Source organism: Lissotriton vulgaris, chromosome 5, assembly GCF_964263255.1.
Source record: "Lissotriton vulgaris chromosome 5, aLisVul1.2, whole genome shotgun sequence".
Lineage (NCBI taxonomy): Eukaryota > Metazoa > Chordata > Amphibia > Caudata > Salamandridae > Lissotriton > Lissotriton vulgaris.
The window spans coordinates 1912060451-1912079284 of NC_141693.1; the positions used below are offsets into that span (position 1 = coordinate 1912060451).

The 18834-nt window shown below is 42.1% G+C and overlaps 1 protein-coding gene across 1 annotated transcript in view; it reads left to right on the forward strand.

The window, feature by feature from the left end:
- Positions 1-18834, forward strand: part of LOC147717703 (E3 ubiquitin-protein ligase TRIM39-like) — a 113807-nt gene that overhangs the window by 84787 nt on the left and 10186 nt on the right. Inside the window, exons 8-9 of the mRNA XM_086924490.1 lie at positions 13423-13443; positions 13529-13555. Of these exons, the coding sequence (XP_086780616.1) occupies positions 13423-13443; positions 13529-13555 (48 nt within the window). The remainder of the gene's footprint in view (positions 1-13422; positions 13444-13528; positions 13556-18834) is intronic.

The window sequence follows — 18834 nt, forward strand, 5'->3', positions numbered from 1 at the left end:
AGAGTCGGAACAATCTTAGAGTCGTGGAAACAATAGATAACCTTTTCACTTAGTCAATCGTGCATGCTTCGTTCTACAGAGTTGCACAGAAATAGAGAAACTGGCGTTTCAATAAAAAGGGTTTATTGAACAGTCTTATTTCTCATGCAAGAGATATGAACTGCTACAATCGTAAGACAGAATGCGTAGTATAATACGTACAGCATTTGTAGTAAGATAAAATAATACTGTAATAGCATGGTTTGTAGCTATTACATATATTCATAAAAATACATACATAAATAACACAGGCTAAAATATTCATCTGGTGCTTCTAAAATAATCCTACCCCAGTATACCTAACCTAAGTGTAGTACCAGGGAAGAAGTAGATGCTGTTTAGTTATAGGCTAGTTTAGCTATAGTTGCCAAGAGTCCCTCTAGGCTCTAGTCTGCTCCATGAAAAGGGAGGTTCCCAGAATAGAGACGAATAAAGGTTTTTAAACTCTACAGGAAAAGCCCAAAAGGAACCAGTAGAATCATATCCATTGTACTCAAGGAGAACTATTTTGAATTTGACAAGATCACATATAAACAAGTACTGGGCATCAGCATGGGCGCTGCGTGTGCCCCCAATGTAGCTAATGCTTACATGGGGGTATTTGAAGAAAAGTTTATTTATAACGAGGTCGCCCCGTTCTCTGAGAACATTACCAACTATAATCGCTTCATTGATGACATCTTTTTTATTTGGCGAGGCCCACAGGAACAACTTAGAGAATTTATCCTTTGGATCAATTTATGTGACCCCCATCTTAAATTCAGTGCCAACACCAGTTCATCGCAGATCGAATTTCTTGATGTGTGGATTCAAGTTGTCAACAATTGCATTGAGGTTTCTCTTTATACAAAACCTACAGCCCGGAATACCCTTCTGTTGTATGACAGTTTTCATCCGCGTAGCCAGAGAAACAGAATCCCTTTCAGCAAGTTTCTCCGATTGCGCCGTAATTGCACAGATATGAGAAACTTCGAACTCCATGCTACACAAATGAAAAAGAAATTCCTGAATAGGGGTTACCCTAATAGACTTATTAGGGACTCCTATAAAAGAGCCAAGTACTTCGATCGAGAGGCTCTACTGAGTCCAAAGGAAAAGAATGAGGATAAGAAACTAGTCATTGTGACCACCCATTCAAATTTTAATGAGAAATTGCGATATATCATCAACTCGCAATGGCATCTCCTCAACATGGACAAAACTGCTGAAAAACTGGACAAACCTATATATGCGTTCCGTCGCAATAAAAACCTTAGGAATGCTCTAGTAAGGGCTTCACTGCCGGATAGCCCTACTGTTAGTCAGAGAAGTATTACTGGTACTAATCCCATCACCGGCAGCCACAAATGTGGCGGATGTCATGCCTGTAAGAGTGTTCACTCTATCTCGGAACTTAATTGGGGCAAAAAGAGAATTCCACTAAAAGAGATGACGAACTGTAGATCGAGTAATATCATCTATCTTCTCCTCTGCCCATGCTCTAAGGCAGAGTTCTTCAATCTGTGGTTCGCGCCCCCCTGGGGGGGCGCGACACCATCCCAGGGGGGGCGCGCACTCCACACCAATTTTATCTTTGTTTCCTACGTCCGTCCGTCGCAAGCCTTCTTAGAGCCGGTATAGTTGGAGGGGGAAGGGAGGGGAAATCGACCTGTTCTTTTGTCTTGATAACTCTCCCAGGAGGGGGTTAATTCTTCGCTGACATGCTCGAGCTGCAGTGGGAGGCAAGGAGTCTCTACTGCTAAAACCGAAAGAAAAGAAACAGACACGCCAGTTTTAGCAGAGGAGACCCCTTGCCTCCCACTGCAGCATTTCAGCTGTATGAATTAACCCCCTCCTGGGAAAGTTATCTTCCCAGAAAGCAAACAAAGTTTCCGTAGAAGTTTTGGGAGGGGTTGGGAAAGAAGAGTGTTAGGCAGGAAGTGTGTGTGGGCCAAGAATGTGGGAGAGTAAGTTTGACAAGTCAAAGGATGAGTTTTGGGGCAGAAAAACAATAGGGATATGAAGCAGGAGTGAAAGTGAGAAGGCTGTTAGTGCAAGTAGTGATCTATTAGGGCTTGTATGAGAAGTAGGAGGTGTGAGCAAAGGTGTGTGGGGGAAAGTGAATAGGTGGGATCTGCGAAGGCCATGTGTGAAAGGGAATTGTTGACATAGTTCACAGGAGTATTTACCGGTGTTCTGCATCAGCTTTGGCAGCGAGTGAGTGATCTGGCAAGAGGACAGTGGGAGTGAGTGTGAAGGATCTGGTATGAAAATGAGGGTGACAAAAGTGTCTTGTGATGGGACTCTGAATTATCTGTTAAGAGAACATTGAGTGAGCGATCTGATAAAACAGCAGTAGCAATCTGATAACCGGGCTGTGAGAGTAAGTTTGAGGGTCCCAGTTAGAGGAAAGCGAGTTTGAGGGATTTTTATAAAACAGTGGGGAGAGTGAGTCGTCTGGTGAGACAGGGAGCGTGAGGAATCTGGCGAGTGGCTGGGAAGATGCGAGGGATCTGGTAAGAGGACAGTGAGAGCTACTGCAAGGGGTCTGTTATGAGGGCAGTGAATTCGAGTGATCTGCTATCTGGACATTTAAAGTTCGAGTTCTGGTGAGTGTACACGAGTGCTTATTGTGATGTCAAACTACTGTGATAAAGAGGGATCTGATTAGAGTACACTGGGTGAGAGATGCCAGAGTGAGAGATATGGGAGTTGTGACAAGAGACTAAGGGTATGTGTGTAACCTGCTCACCACAATTCTTGAAGCCTATACTCAATTTCCTATTTGGCAAATTGGTGCAGACCTGCTCCCTGAATAACCCCTGTCAGGTTTCTAAAGTAACTGCACTTACAGACACAACTGTGTCTCATGCAGGAATTCACTGTTCAAACTTGCTCAGGTGCAACACATTTTGTAACTTTCATTCAAATCATGTATCAAAAAATGAATCAAAAGAAGTGTATACATATACAAATAAATCCTCATAAATTACACTTTCTCCAATGTCATTATAATAACAAGACCGCAACTAAACACACTGTGAAATTCATTGTTTACTATGCTTTATAAGAGTACATGATTATTCGGGTCTTGCATATTTCAAACTTATTAGCAATTAATTCTCATTGCAAATATGGTTCAAATGTTCCTGACGAATATCTAGTTAATACGAAGACAAAACAGCGATTTCATCTGTGCTTGCGTTGATTCCCAATGCATTTCGATGCATCTGCATCTTCGTCAGGGGAATTACTGTGTGAATAAATAATAATGGTTTTAAAAATGGTAACCATTTATCCTGATGTAATCACATTCGAACATTTTTGTCATGAAACATAAAAACACATTGTTCCTCTAAGGATAAAATACTCTACTGTATCCAAACATACCAGCTGTCCAAGCAGTAATGTAACTATTCCTACTGTGGTATTCCCTATACATGCCATTAAGTTCAAACTAGTGTAATCAACGTATATATTATGTGAGTACTAGAGTTACTGAACTGCAAAAATAATGAAAGGGACATACCCTCAAATCGGGCACAAATGCTTATATCCAATGTCGTGAACTGAACGGCCTGTCCTGCAAACCAAAATCGAAACTAACATGAATACAAAATACCTTCAGCCATCTACCGTCATCATGTTTACATTAGCGCTTCACTTACTTCTAGCTTTCCTGGTGTTTGACTCGAGCCTCCTGTTTACACTGTTCTGATTACTGAAAACGAAAACGGAAACCCGCTTTACTACATAGGTGAGCGTGTGTCTATTGCTCTCCAAAACATTGCCATCTATTCTCAGCAATCCGGTATGTTCTAACAATTACCTTCTAAGTTCCTTCCGCTCCGCAAACCCTGGTATCCTCGCTCGCTCCAACAACAACAGAAGCGCCGCGTTGCCGCGCATCATGCCGGGATATACTTAAACCCGTCATCAACAATGGACCGGTGTCCCCTGCCTGCCCGTCTGTAACTTGCTTCGCAAACCCGCTACAGTGATTCATTTTACAATACTCTCATTGAATGCTATGAGCAAAAATGTAATGTGACGAAAGGTAAACATTTATTTCAGAGAACAGCGTTATGTGGGTAAACACGACGCCCATCAATAGTCCTAGAAAGAGGACTTTCCTGTTAACTACTCCAACTCAATGCGGACCGCTATGGTTTCAGATCTCCCTCGGCCAATCAAATATGTCCTGCGTCTCCTAAAGTATACCCCTAGTGTATATTGTGTGTAATGCCTTATAGACTGAAAAGAGTCTTATGGATTTTTAAACACTGCATAACAAATGAATGTAAAATAAAATAAAATATGAAATAAAAGGTGATAATGCAACTGCAAATTGCTTTGTACTCAAACGTTGATGGCACTTAGTCAGAACCCAATCCTGTATTCACAACTCACTTATTACCACAGAAATTATTACAGAGCTTATTATGTTATTATAAATAACACGCAAATTCAATTTTGTCATTGAGCCCACCTGGTTTCACGGTATTTAAATATCTCATCCAAAATGTCTCTCTCTGAGCTATTCTTATGTTGGGATCCACATGGGGTTCGACCAACACCTGCTCTAGTACAGTAAATCTTAGCTGGGGAATGGTGTGTTGTCTCTCTTTCCAATGTTGTGCCAAACTTGACTTCTCCTGACCTAACCTTATATTGGATTTATGTTCCGTAATCCTTATCTTAATCTTTCTTGTAGTGCGGCCTACGTAGACTAGGCCACACGGACATTTGATGGCGTATATTACCGAGCTGGTATTACAATCGGAGGTATGTCTAAGTTTTATATGTTTTCCTGTATGTGGATGTGCGAAAGTATCTCCCATCTGTACGTTTCCACAATGACCACAATTGAAACATTTGCGCATTCCTTTAGCCTTCTCTTGTGGAGCCTTCATATCTTTTTGTTTCAGCAATTCCTTTAAGTTTTTGGATCTTGACAGTGCAAATATGGGTTTATCAACAAATACTGTTCTGAAGTCTTCCTCCTGCTCAATTAACTCCCACCTCCTCAAAATGCATTTCTTGATCTTAGGTGTGAGCGTCGATTGCTTCAACACACAATCTTCTCTCCTAGTAGGTGCTTTCTGAACCTTCTGCAATCCCTTTCATTATTTTTGCAGTTCAGTAACTCTAGTACTCACATAATATATACGTTGATTACACTAGTTTGAACTTAATGGCATGTATAGGGAATACCACAGTAGGAATAGTTACATTATTGCTTGGACAGCTGGTATGTTTGGATACAGTAGAGTATTTTATCCTTAGAGGAACAATGTGTTTGTATGTTTCATGACAAAAATGTTCGAATGTGATTACATCAGGATAAATGGTTACCATTTTTTAAACCATTATTATTTATTCACACAGTAATTCCCCTGACGAAGATGCAGATGCATCGAAATGCATTGGGAATCAACGCAAGCACAGATGAAATTGCTGTTTTGTCTTCGTATTAACTAGATATTCGTCAGGAACATTTGAACCATATTTGCAATGAGAATTAATTGCTAATAAGTTTGAAATATGCAAGACCCGAATAATCATGTACTCTTATAAATCATAGTAAACAATGAATTTCACAGTGTGTTTAGTTGCGGTCTTGTTATTGTAATGACATTGGAGAAAGTGTAATTTATGAGGATTTATTTGTATATGTATACACTTTTGATTCATTTTTTGATACATGATTTGAATGAAAGTTACAAAATGTGTTGCACCTGAGCAAGTTTGAACAGTGCATTCCTGCATGAGACACAGTTGTGTCTGTAATTGCAGTTAGTTGTGACAAGAGAACATTGAGATATTTGGCAAAGACAGACAGTGCTGGATTAAAACAAAAACTTAGGGCCCAAAGTTTTTCTGGGGTGCTCCCAGTCGCTCTCCACCACTGCTGGTAAAACCAGGTGGTGTCAAATAGAAAGCCTGCTTAGTCTTTCTTTATTTCACCTTAGGGGACGGTCTTTCTTCTACCTACTAAAACAGCCGGTGCCCATCACCTGCAACCACCGGCACAAATTAAGCACTATTACGTGGACAGTCAGAGTTAGGAATCTGGGAGGACAGTGTGGGGCAGGCCGGTGTAAGCTCTCCACATTACAGGAGTGCGCGAGTCGCTTCAAAAGATGGGCCCCAGGGAAGGGGTGGGCTGTGAGTCAGGGAGTCGAAGCACTATGGGAGAATTAAGGGAGGAATGGGGATGATCTTCGCCGCGCAACACTGCAGCCTCAGTGCCCCACCTTGAGGACTGCGATCGGCCGCGAGGAGTGTCGACTCCAGTGGCTGCCATCATGAAGACAGGCTGCGGCAGAGTGAATACATCGTGGCTCGGCAATGAGTGCAGTAAGTGACCAGTAGGGTCGTCACTATACTAAGTGAAAGTCCACGCCGCCGGTGTTACTATAGTTACATGGCACGTGCTGAAGCATGCTTGCAAAAATATTTGGTACAGGTAGCACTCCCCTTTAAGTATAAGTGGCAACTAAAGTAAATAATGTGGAAACGAAAGTACGTTGTATTAAAACTTTTAGGTAGCACTGACTCAAGATGGTGTTGTATGTATGTAGGTTAGGTAGCAAAATCCAGACTATAGCAATTATGAGCAAGGTTGGCGGTCACAGATGGTTAAACCTCACTCTAAAACAGCACGTTCCTATAGACAAACTGGAAGCAAGTGATGCTGCAGTAAAAAACTAGAGTAAGATGTCTAAACAACATGATCTTATCAATTTCTGTTCACGGCCAGCCTTCTTGCATAATTCGTTAGTGTCCTTCCATTTGTGTCTCTCTGCAACAGTTTCAAGAAGTTCTTGGAGTTTCTTGTTCCTCAAATGGCTGTAATTACTGATATTTAGAAGTTTCACTCGTCTTAATTGCATGATTTTTGCTCGCAAGAAAGTGTCACTCATAGTCATTGGAATGTCACTCATAATTTAACAATTTTTTTTAAAATGTCACACATGGCAATCTGAAACCTTGGGAGCTATGACTTTAAGGCAGCCCAGGGCCCCAGCCTGTAAAAGGGGGTGAGGGGGAGAGGGGGTGGTGGGGGCGGCGTTGAAGCAGCCAGCTCTGTTCTACAGTCTTGCCCTCATTACCTTGAATAATTTTCAAACACAATGTTGTAAATAGCATTTTACTATTATTCATTTTTAACATGTAAGAGTCTATTACAGACATTTTGCAGACAAAATGTGTTTATGTGTCATGCAACATCCATTAAAAAAGTTTATTTTAGCTCTATACAGGACCTCACATATGAGAAATGGGAGGGTGTGACAGAGATTATTTGCAGTAATATTAGTGAACTGCTGTTGTGTTTCCTACTGAAAACACACATCACTATCCCTGAATATTAGATGTACACACATTTAGTATTTGACCAAAGAAGGCATGAAAGAGCAGAGACTGGATCTTTAAATCAAAGCTGGTCTGAACAGGGGCCCCCAAAATAAATTTGGCCCAGAGCCCCCAAAATCCCTATAACGTCCCTGAAAGTTTCTTTTAAAATTAAATTGGCAGGCGCTCAAAATGCCAGCCTGCCATGTGTTGTTTAAACAGCCTGCAAATTGCTAAATATGGTTATAAATAAGAAGCATGTATTCATTTTTAATGTTACTTTTCTGTCTTTATTCCCTTTTATTATCAGTCATGGATCATGTAGGCAGCTCTAGAAATCAATTAAAAGTTATTTCTATTTATATTTGCTGTTCAAAGTATGCTCAGACAAGTGCTGAAAATACAGCTTTAGGTGACTGCTTATTTTTTTACCATCTGTGACATCAAAATAATGAGCTGGCAACCCTAATCATAAGACTGGAAGTTTGTTGAGGGATCAGCACATTATTTCCTCCACCCTGATCCCTGGTTACTGCCATAATAAGCCTCTGTCATTTCACCACACTCACTCACAAACCTGCAGTTTACTAAACACTCTTATTGTATTGAACATTATTTGCTGCATATGCCCGGAATGTGCGTGTGGCGGTCGATTCCAGAAATTTGTCAGGTGGTGGGGGGGCCCAACATCTAAAAAAAATCAGCTGGGGGGGTTCAACCTACAAAAGTTTGAAGACCTCTGCTCTAAGGGCTATGTAGGAGAGACTGGTAGGGAGTTCAGGACTAGATTTTCTGAACACAAATCCTGTATCAGAAACCAACGGATGGGGGCCCCCTTAGTTTCTCATTGGAAAGCCTCCAACCATTCCCTGAACGATCTGAGATGGCTTATATTAGAACGAGTTCATTGCCCGAAAGATGGTAACATTGATGCCCTGAGAGGAAAAAGGGAAGTCTTCTGGATTTTTTATCTGGAGACGGCTGTCTCTGGATTAAATGAGCAGATCCCGTGGGAAAATGCCATTCTCTAAGGTATCTTTGTGGTTCAGTAATTTTCCCCGGGTTCCCTCTAGACGGAACCTCTGTAATTCCAACAGTATCGGTCTTCCTTCCCTTTTCTTCAGTTTTTTTATTTACTCACTTCTGTTTCTCTAACGTAATTGTTAATTGCATAGTTCTGTTTTTTGTGCGTAGTCCTGTTAAATTAGCATATTCTCTTTTATTGTGAGTATTTTGTCTCTTTCCAATATTTTTTCCCGAAAAATATTTTTCCTTTTTTCCCCCTTAACACTTTTACTTCATTCATGCACTCGTTGATTACTTCTGTTTTGAGGTTTAGCTTCACCGGCTGTGGTTCCCTCTCAGCTCGATTCAGAAACCTCTTGTGTACGGACGCCATTTTTCCTTCATAGAGCGTACGAGTTGACGCTTTAGTCTCCCGGCTGATCTCTATAGCCAGGTGTGCCCTCTTACAACTTTACCATTTTGGTATTTAAACCTCTCTCCAAACCAGGCTTTTACCACATCCGGTCTTTGAAGCCGAGAGGTCCCGCCGCCGTTTTCAACCTCCGGGGAGAACCATAGCCTTTTTTCAAGCAAGTACCTACTCAGAGGGTCGGCTCTATCACGTGACTTTTCTTGTTAATTCTACAGCTTCATTTACATGTTTGTCCTTATTTTAGGCTGTCTATCTTGCCATGCCGCCGTGAGCATTTGTTCTCGAGCATCTTGCCATCCCCTTCATTGCCTTTGCCACCAAATTACCGTTCTGAGGTAAAAACATTTAAATATATTTCCTGGAAATTAGTGCATCACCTTTCATTTTAGTCGTAGGTGGTTGCCTCTTTTTGGAACCCCCTTCATCTAGTCCGTTCATGCTATTTTTTCGTTGTTGTTGTTGGCATTCTGTTAAGATTTCCCCTTACAAATCGGCCCCCTTTTCGATACTATTTAGTATTTGTCTCCATTTAGGGCTTACTCTATCGCCAGCTTGAGGTGCTACACTATTCCTTAGCCCATAGACTTCATTTGGAAGCTGCTATTCTCTGAACCGCGACTAAATGTTGATAATCCGGGAGACCTTCGAAACAGATTTCTGGACTATTTCTTGAGGTACATTCTGTATATTCATCTTTCTCCATTGCCCCGCAGATTAGACAACTAGAGGCATGTATGGGGTTGCTGCCCCACTCCATACTTTATTTAAGATTGTTGCCTTTTGCGTTTTATGCCCTCTTAGAACTTAGGTTTGGCTTTCTGATTGGTAATTTTTATTATTCCTTCCACCAGCGCTTTTACATTTTCATCAGTTTCATTTTCGTCTTACTTGAATCGGGGCCTTGACAGAACCTTGAGCGTTTTCTAGAGGGCTTAAACCAGTTGCCACTTGCCACCCATATCTCCATAGAGGGCTCTTCCGCAGACAGACTATAGGGTGCGCGTAAAGATGGTATTCTGTTGAGATTGTGGTGACATGCATCCGCTTGTACTCTCTTTGAGAAAGCTCTGTGATCTTCAAAAGCACTTTATCTTTTCACTCTGTTCTTTCTTTTATCTTTTAGGGGATCACGTTTTTTGAGCACGTTGGATTGTATGTTTTATATGTGGGATATAAGGTGCCTGTCCCATTCACACACACCTTTTTCAATAATCTAGGTGGCCTTCCTTTGGGATTGGTTTGTGGAATTGTACTCTGCTCTAACTCGTACGTTGCCCTGTTTTTAGGTTAATGTACTATATATTGTCTTATTTTATATTTCTTCTGCCCACAGATAAGTTTTGCCAGCCATGATTATAACTAGGACTCCTTCCCAGGATTGGGTTGTTGGATCTTGAGAGACCACGTTTATCCATATTACCTATATCTCGCACCCTGATGAAGGAAGCTTGTACTGGCACTCTTCCGAAACACGATTCGGCGCTTTTCTTGAATGTTTTTGTTTGAATGTGTATGTGTGTATTGGTATGGGTATGAATTCTTGGTCTGATTGGACGAGTGAGTGAATTGTGTGACAACATTTTTTATGCTCTTTTGTGTCCTGTGGCTGCTTAAATGTGTTTTTTACGATACTTTCAAACAAAATTATGATAAAGAAATGTATTGTGTATTAATGTATTTACTTGAACTGATATATTTTTCTACGTCAATAAAAAGAAATATTTGATATGATTCTACTGGTTCCTTTTGGGCTTTTCCTGTAGAGTTTAAAAATCTTTATTCCTCTCTATTCTGGGAACCCCCCTTTTCATGTTCTTATAATTATCTCGCCCTGGCGGGTTGTTCCCCTCTTAGTACGTTTAGTTTTCAGGGCCCCTCTTATGTCTTTTCATTCTAGTCTGCTCCATACCTTAGAATGAGAGCAGTTGGAATCTCTTTCCCGGGTCTCGATCTCTAAAATCCCGCAAGGGCAGTCAGAAACACTGGAGCTGGATTCCCTGCGAGGAGGATTGCCGCGTCTGGTCATTGCGTCAGTTGGGGACTTGACTTCCTTCGGGACTTGCTGTGGCGAGCCGCATTGTGCAAGTAGGTAGCCGAACCGCACCGTGCCTTGCCATATCAAGTGAAGGTATATTTATACTTTGAAGGTGTTTAGTAATGTCAGTATTGACGTTTAAGTCTGGCATGGGGAGAGGAGTTCGCCTAACGGCTAGGGCGCTCGACCTCTGACCTGGGGAACTGGGTTCGAGTCTCGGTAATGACGCTAAAACATCCTGTGATTCTGGGCAAATCACTTAATCTCGCCATGCCTAACAAAATGAATGTGTGTCCTCATGTAACGTAACTGGTGCTATGTAAAGTGCTCTGATACCCGATTCGGGTCAAGTTCAAGCTTTATAAAACTCTGCAAAAAAAAAAAAACCTGGGAAAGCCAAATGCCGCACTCTACAAGATGTAGTCACCAAGTGGGAGGGAACCTAGTAGCATATTGGCTAACAACTGCATTCAACCATGAGGACACTTTCTCAGCATAAAGGGGGCACCCTTGGCACACAGACCTAACATCTCAACAAATTTGGAAGTAGGACTGCCCTGCTGCACTGAAGAACCAACAAAGAGAGGTTGCACTGTCAAAGATTGCACCTGGTGTCTAGCGTAGTGAGGCACTGTGCCTGCTGTGTCTTGCTCAAGGAGAAGTTGTCAAGCCAAGAGAAATCAATGGGCCAGCTGACTGGCCTCCTGTTTACAGCACAGGGATACAACAGCTGAAGAAGCCTGCTGGTGCCAGTTGGTAGCCCAACGTCTTGAAGTTGCTACCACCACCACAGCGCCCACGAAGACTAAGACCTGACGCAGAGTTGCACCCGAGTTCACTGAGCCCGGGAGTGCTGTCTGAGAGTTGCTAGGACCCACAGAAGGCGAGTTATCGACCCAGGAAAGATTGGCCTGAGACCGTGACACCAGGCGACTGGTATTGCAGTGGCGACAAGACTTCGACCAGACCAAAGAGGACCTTGTGGAACATCAAACCTGCTACCAGAACCCCTTCACCATTTTTGTGGACTTAGGGAATCAATGGGGTTGCGTCCACTGCCTCATTAGAGCATCGTCAGCATCCTTCATCCCTTGCATCAGGACTACTCCCTAGGAATCCATTGCAATGCGAATAAAGTGTCTGGAACTGCTCCAGGACTGCCTCTTCTGTGAAAGTAATTGTTTTTAAGGACCTTGCTGGTCCCCTGACTAGCTCATTGCAAGAGTTGGTTGCCCCAGGTGCTTCTACCCGACCGCTAAGACACCTAACCAAGTTTTCTTGGAAAACGTTGCTAAGTGTCAAATTCATCAAATTTGCCAAGGCTTGTTTGCAGTTGAGTGAAATTATTTGATTTATTATTTCTTGTAAAATCCATATCTCCAGAACCCTCCTATCGGTCTTTTTTTTTGCTAGTGTCTAAATTCTTATAAAAATACAGTCTCTTTGTATAAATTGTTGTTGGATTTATTAAGTGTTGTGTTGATTTCTTCTTCAATTGTTTTGGTGCTGTACAAATTCTATACACTTATTCCTCTGTGTAAGCCTGACTGCTCAGTGCCACTGCTACCCAGGGTTGAGCTGAGGGTTTAACAAATGTAACTTTAAATTCTGAAAGGGTATGGTAAGTGCATTACATGGTGAGGCTGCACAACCACACCATATAATACACCCCATTCCCTCACACCCCCTCTTTGGGATTTATTTGTAGAGGGTAAGAGTGCCCACTTGCCAAGGCTGCATGGCTGTTCTGCAATCACTTCCATGCTTCCCTGCTTAGCTGAAGATTTACTGCTTTTGGTTTAGTTCTTATGTTCCCTTTTCACATTCCAAGGAGGCGATGTGGAACAGTTTTGTGGGGCGTTAGAAAATATGTGGAGGAAAAGGACAAAGAGGAGCTTGAATTATAGTGCAATAGGAGAGGGGACAATCTACCTGGAAATCAGACAAAGAAGCTGGTCAGAAAAAACTCAAGTGAGAAAGAGGCCTCCATTTTAGATAATTTGTCTTCTTAAAGTGTAGAAATGATTCTGACCTGTTAGATTCATGAGACGAAACGTCTGTCACAGTTATCTGATCAGTAACAAGTGGTGTGAAACTGATAGCCTAACATGGAATATCATCTCATAACAAGAGCCAGTTGGATTAGTCATCACAAGAGAAAATATGGAAATCACATAATTTACAAACGAATAGCATAAGTGGATATTAACCTGTCTGCCCCACAAATACAGTATTGAGTTCCAGAATATTGTATCTGATTCTTGTTGTACCTACTTCTCACCCTGTACTGTGAAGTTTGGAGTTGCAATAACGTCCGGGATGCGTCTTACCCCTGGAAATCATCTGGTACATCACCCCTGGATGCTCACTGCTCAGGTAGTGGGTTGATGGGGTGGAAAGAACAAAGAAACGAGGAATGAGGGGTACATAGAATACTAGGATGAGTGATAACAGGTGGAGGGAAGGGTGGGATTAGGTGGGGGTAGAAGATTGTTTCAATTAATACGAAGACAACTAAGAATGGACTGATATGATTTGAGATCTAATGTATGAATTTTTTTTTTTTTTTTAACAGCCACTTTTCCTACAGAGCGGGGTAAGTTTAATAAATGGTTTAGGGTAACCTACTTCTTGGTGTTCGATTTGATTTTACATTTCCTCCATTTTCTTCTTACTTTCAGAGTGGATATACATTACAACCTGGGCAAGTGAGTAAAAATCGTTTACATTGACAGTCACAAACTCTTAACCCTGAATGGAGACTTTGAGGAATTGAGAGCCGAAGGAAGGGCTGTGACAATGTAGACAATGCACATGCAGCCATGATAGAGCGTCTGTACAAGCTTTCTGCGCACCCAGGGGACTTTGGTATTACAGAAGCGATCGCTGATGCCTTTGCGGAAATTTCTATAATACAAATAGCACCGCCACATATATGGAACCTGCAATATCCTATGTGCCATGCCTATATTTGCATGGGGGTGTGGCCCCATGCAAATGAAGGAAATACGTTTCCTCTATCTATGCACCAGATTATGAATGCTTGAATAGAGGTCGTTAGAAGGTGAACTGACTGTGCACCACCTCTTTGTGGCACGCAGTCAGTGCGCCCACCCCCCTCCGAAAACTAACAATACATGTGGTAGAGGCTTCTCATGAACCCCTCCAGACATCCCCCTGTAGGTGTGTGCAATCACTAACTGCAACAGCCAGAAAAGAGACCTCTGGCCCGCCTTTGAAATGTAGGCCCAGAGCTGCAATGGCCCCTCTAAGAGCCTCACTCAACGCTACAGCAAGACTTTCATCATAAAATCTTTATTTCGGTTGATATACCATAAAAGATACAAACACATACATCTTTGTCAGTGGTTTTCGAAATAAAAGTAAAAGAAATATTCCTTGCATCGTCTCCAAGGATCAAGCAGCAAGACTTATCACAGGCTCCAAAAGAAGCTCACACATATCTCCTGACCTAAAATCTCTTAATTGGCTACGTTTTGAAGCTAGAATACATCTGCAAATAGCATGTATGACGCATAAAGCCATTCACCATAAGGCACCTAGCTATTTGGTACAGAAATTAGCGCCCTCATGTTGGGTTAGAGCCTCAAGAAGTGCTAAAACCCTTCCACTGAAAATTCAACAAGAGGAAAACATATACCCTAACCTTTTCAGGGATGGCACCCAGAATATGGAATGTGCTACCCCCAGAAACCAGACTTAATCCTTATATGTCATCTTTCAAAAAAGAAGTGAAATTGCTTCTCATGGCTAAATTCACTTGAGCATGGACTACGGTTATATTGCTACATAACATTTCTTCTTCACAGATCCTTTTAATCTATTTTGGCCAGTCAGGTCTTCTGGATACTGTAACTATATTTTGCTTGTTATGCACCTAATACTCATGTATCTATCTATGATAGTAGGTTTTTTAACATCAAGGACCAGCATTGAACCCTATGGTATTTTCTTTGTATGAAAGTAACAATATCACCTACCCTGTAAAGCGCTCTGATACCTGCAAGGGTCTGGTTTTGCGCTATATAAAAGTTTAAAAATAAAATAAAAATAAATAGACCGCATGCCACCCACAAAGTGAATCATATAGCCGGTCCACGTTTCACAAATGTTTGATGTTTGATGTTTGTGTGTTTTTATATAGCGCACGCACACTCCATGGAGCATCTTGGCGCTGTGACTTCATTACTAATAGATTGTCGGAAAGTTATTAACTGAGCTTTAAGATGTTATTTAAACAAGGGTTTTGCACCTTGATTCGGACAGTCCATAGATCCAGGTTTTTAGTGATTTTTTAAAGATTTTTTCTGATGAAGATGCTCTGAGGTGAGCCAGAAGTATATTCCAGGCTTTAGCGCCTAAGACTGCCAGTGATTTTCCTCCTTTGGTGGCCAATCTGAACTTAGGAATGGACATTAGGTTGGCCGTAGCTGACCTGAGTTCTCTGTTCGGATGGTATCTGTGAAATTTATTAGACAGATATTTTGGGCCGCGCTTATGGAAGCCTCCGAAAGTAATCAGGAGGATCTTGTATAAAATACGTTTCTGGATGGGGAGCCAGTGCAACAAGTCCAAGGCGGCTGATGCTGATGACCTTCTAGGCCATCTCAAAACCAGCCGGGCCGCCGCATTTTGAACCTTCTGCAATTTATGCAGGGTAGATTTTGACACCCCTGCATACAGACTGTTGCAGTAGTCAATTCTCGATGTAATGAGAGCAATTGCTACTGTGCGACGGGCAGGCAAGGGCAGGTAGTCAAAGAATTTGCGAAGGCCTTCGATGATGTTAAAGCAGACGGCGGCAACTTCCTTAGTTTGTTGTTTAAAGGATAGCATGTCGTCAAATTTTATTCCTAGGTTTCGTGTTGCACTGATGGTGTTTGGGGGAGCTTCCGCATCCGAAGGCCAACAGGTGTGTGGAGAGAAGATATTGTTTTTTCCGAAAGGAAGGATCTCTGTTTTAGCAGAGTTGCATTTAAGATGGTTGTTATGCATCCATTTGAAGGTCGCAGTCAGACACTCTATCAGGACCTGTTCGGCCCTATCTGTATCCTCGTCCAGAACTAGGACCAGTTGGGTGTCGTCTGCGTATGCGACTGTGCTTACATTATGAGAGGCAATTAGATTGGTCAGGGGTGCCATGTACAGATTGAAAAGGGTAGGGCTCAGACTGGAGCCCTGAGGCACCCCTGAACTGATCTCCTTCTCCTCTGAGTAGAATTGGCCCAATCTGATTATCTGTTTTCTGTGTAGTAGAAAGCTTTTGAACCAATTCAACACGGTGCCCCCTATGCCAGCTTCAACCAAGCGATGTAATAGAATGGCATGGGACACCGTGTCGAAAGCTGCAGATAAATTAAGGAGAATTAGGACTGCCTTTTTCCCCTGATCTAGTGCTGCTCTTATGATTTCACTTGTTGACAAAAGTGCTGATTCAGTAGAGCGGTTAGCTCTAAAACCTGCCTGGTTTGGATGTAAGATGTTATTTTCCTCTAAGAATGTTGAGAGTTGCTTGTTTACCAGGGTTTCCGCACATTTGCACAGAACAGGGAGTTGTGATATGGGTCTTAGATTGGTTAGAACAGATGGATCAAGTAGGTGCTTTTTCTGCAATGGTTTTACAATTGCCGTCTTCCAATTATTGGGAATTTCACCAGATTGGAGAGATGCGTTAACAATGGCGTTGATCATGGGATTCACCTCATCTTTAATTGCATGGACCAGTATTGGGGGACATGGGTCAAGTGGCGAGCCAGATTTAATTTTTGACATTGTCTGTGTGGTGTCGGTCAGATCAACAGTGGTAAAAGTATGCCATCTGGTTGTCTCGGGATTATTTTCTGGGATTATTTTTTCATTATTTGAGAGGATGTCTGGGAAATTTCTCGTAATGTTAACAATTTTTTGTTCAAAATAATCTGCAATCTCATTGCAGAAAGTTTGTGATGGAGGTATTTCCTGAGACAGAAACTTTGGTTCTCGAAAGCTCTTAACCACACGAAATATCTCCTTGTGATTATTCTGAGATGCTTCTATCTTATTTGTAAAATAGTTTATCTTAGTGCGTTTGATTTGTGCATGATAGTTTCGTCTAGCTGCTTTAAAACTGTCCTGGTCATCCTTGTTGTAATGCTTACGCCATTTACGTTCCATTTTGCGTACTGTACATAATAGGTCTTTTAATTCATTGGTGTACCATGGGGCTGAAATTTTCCCTTGTTTGGGTTTAGATTTTTTGGCTCCTCCAGAGGTCATTTTCTCCCCTATGGATCTTATCCATTTTTCGTAATTAAGGTTGTCACTAATCACATTACCAGTTATCATTGGTTTATTCTCCAGTGGCGGCTGGTGACATTTGAAAGTGGTAGGGCGTAAAATTGGTGGTTGAGCACACCGCGTGGATTGAGCGTCTTAAGGCGGGTTCGGGGGGGATTGTCCCCCCGAGAAAATTTTGAAAAATTAGTGGGCAAATAGTGCATTTTCAAGCAAATTTATCTAGACCAATGCTCACCTCCTTTTTGACTATGACTAGTAAAGTGCATGTGGTTATGTAGATGCACAGAGAGGTAAAAGTTACTAATCTTAACTCCACACCTACGTACTTTGAAGATGCAACACATACATTGACACAGAAAATCCACAAGTTAGTATATGAGCTGCAAACAGTGCATCTTAGAAACCTGAAGAAGCAGCCCTTGCTCAGTGTTTCCTAGTAGGTACTGCAAATAGCATAATTTGAGCAGAAACCAGTGCCTGGGCAGTTCTGAGCCTAAATTTAGTTAGAACATGTTCTTGATACAGGCTCTGGATCACCAAGTTCAACATTCACTGTTACTTTGCCCAGTCAAATATTTACTGTAAAAATGAAGTATGGAATTGATGGGGCCGAAATAAATCCTGATACTTGGCAAATAACCTGCACATACAACAATAACTTTATTTATTGAAAATAAAATGAGCTGAGCTTATTCTTCCCCTAATAGAGAAAATATGCATATTTAGTCCCCTCCATATCACCCTCCATCTGTGTCCCTATCTTGGTGTTCTTTATCTTCCATATTTCTTCCTTCTGTACATGCTTTCACTCTGCTCGTAACATCTGCCCCTCTTTGTTCTCTCCCCTAAATCCTTTCTGTTTCTTTATGTGCTTCTTAGCCATCGCCTCACCTTGCCTGTTTTCTCTTCTCCTGTCCCGTATCTGTGCCTGATCTCTACTTTCTTGCCTGTCTCCTCGTATCATTCATTCGTTTCCTGTATCTCCGTCTTATCTTTCTTCTTTAAAATGTATTGTGTATCAGAGACCCAGATGCAAGCGACATCTCTCCTTTTCCTAGTTTTCACTGCTCGGCAATGTTTGCATTTGTTCCTATGTTTTCACTCTCCCCTTTCAACGCCCCAACATGTAGCTCTTCATTCTGTGTCCCTTTACATGAATGTCCTCCTCGTCACTGCCCTATGCCTCCTCTCCCCTCTTTTATCCACCCCTTGCCTGCCTCTCTTCATCTCTTCCCATCTCTCTCCTCCTTTTGCTTTTCTCCTTCACATGTCTTTCCTTTATCCCCACCTCTTCTACTCATGTCTCCCTTTGTCTCACCCATCTCTGTCCGTTTAATTCCCTCTTCCACCACAATGTGCCCCCTTGTCAGCTACTTTCTTGATGCTCATCTCCTGCCCCATTTCCCTCCCTTTTCTAATTCTCTGAGTTTCTGTGTCTCTTCCCGTATTCCGGTGCCCTTTATCTGCCCCCTCGCCCCCCCCACCTTGTATCTACACTTCTTTCTCCTGCTCGCCCCGTCAGCCTCATGCTTCTCCGCTGCCATATCTTAATCTTTTCCCAGCTCTCTCTCTCTCTCTTTCTCGGTATGTCCAGCCATGTCTCCCCTATCGTTCCCCCCCATCTTCTTCATAGGCATTACCTACCTACTCCCCTTCTACTCCCAAAGAGCTCTTACTCCTTCCTTTTGCT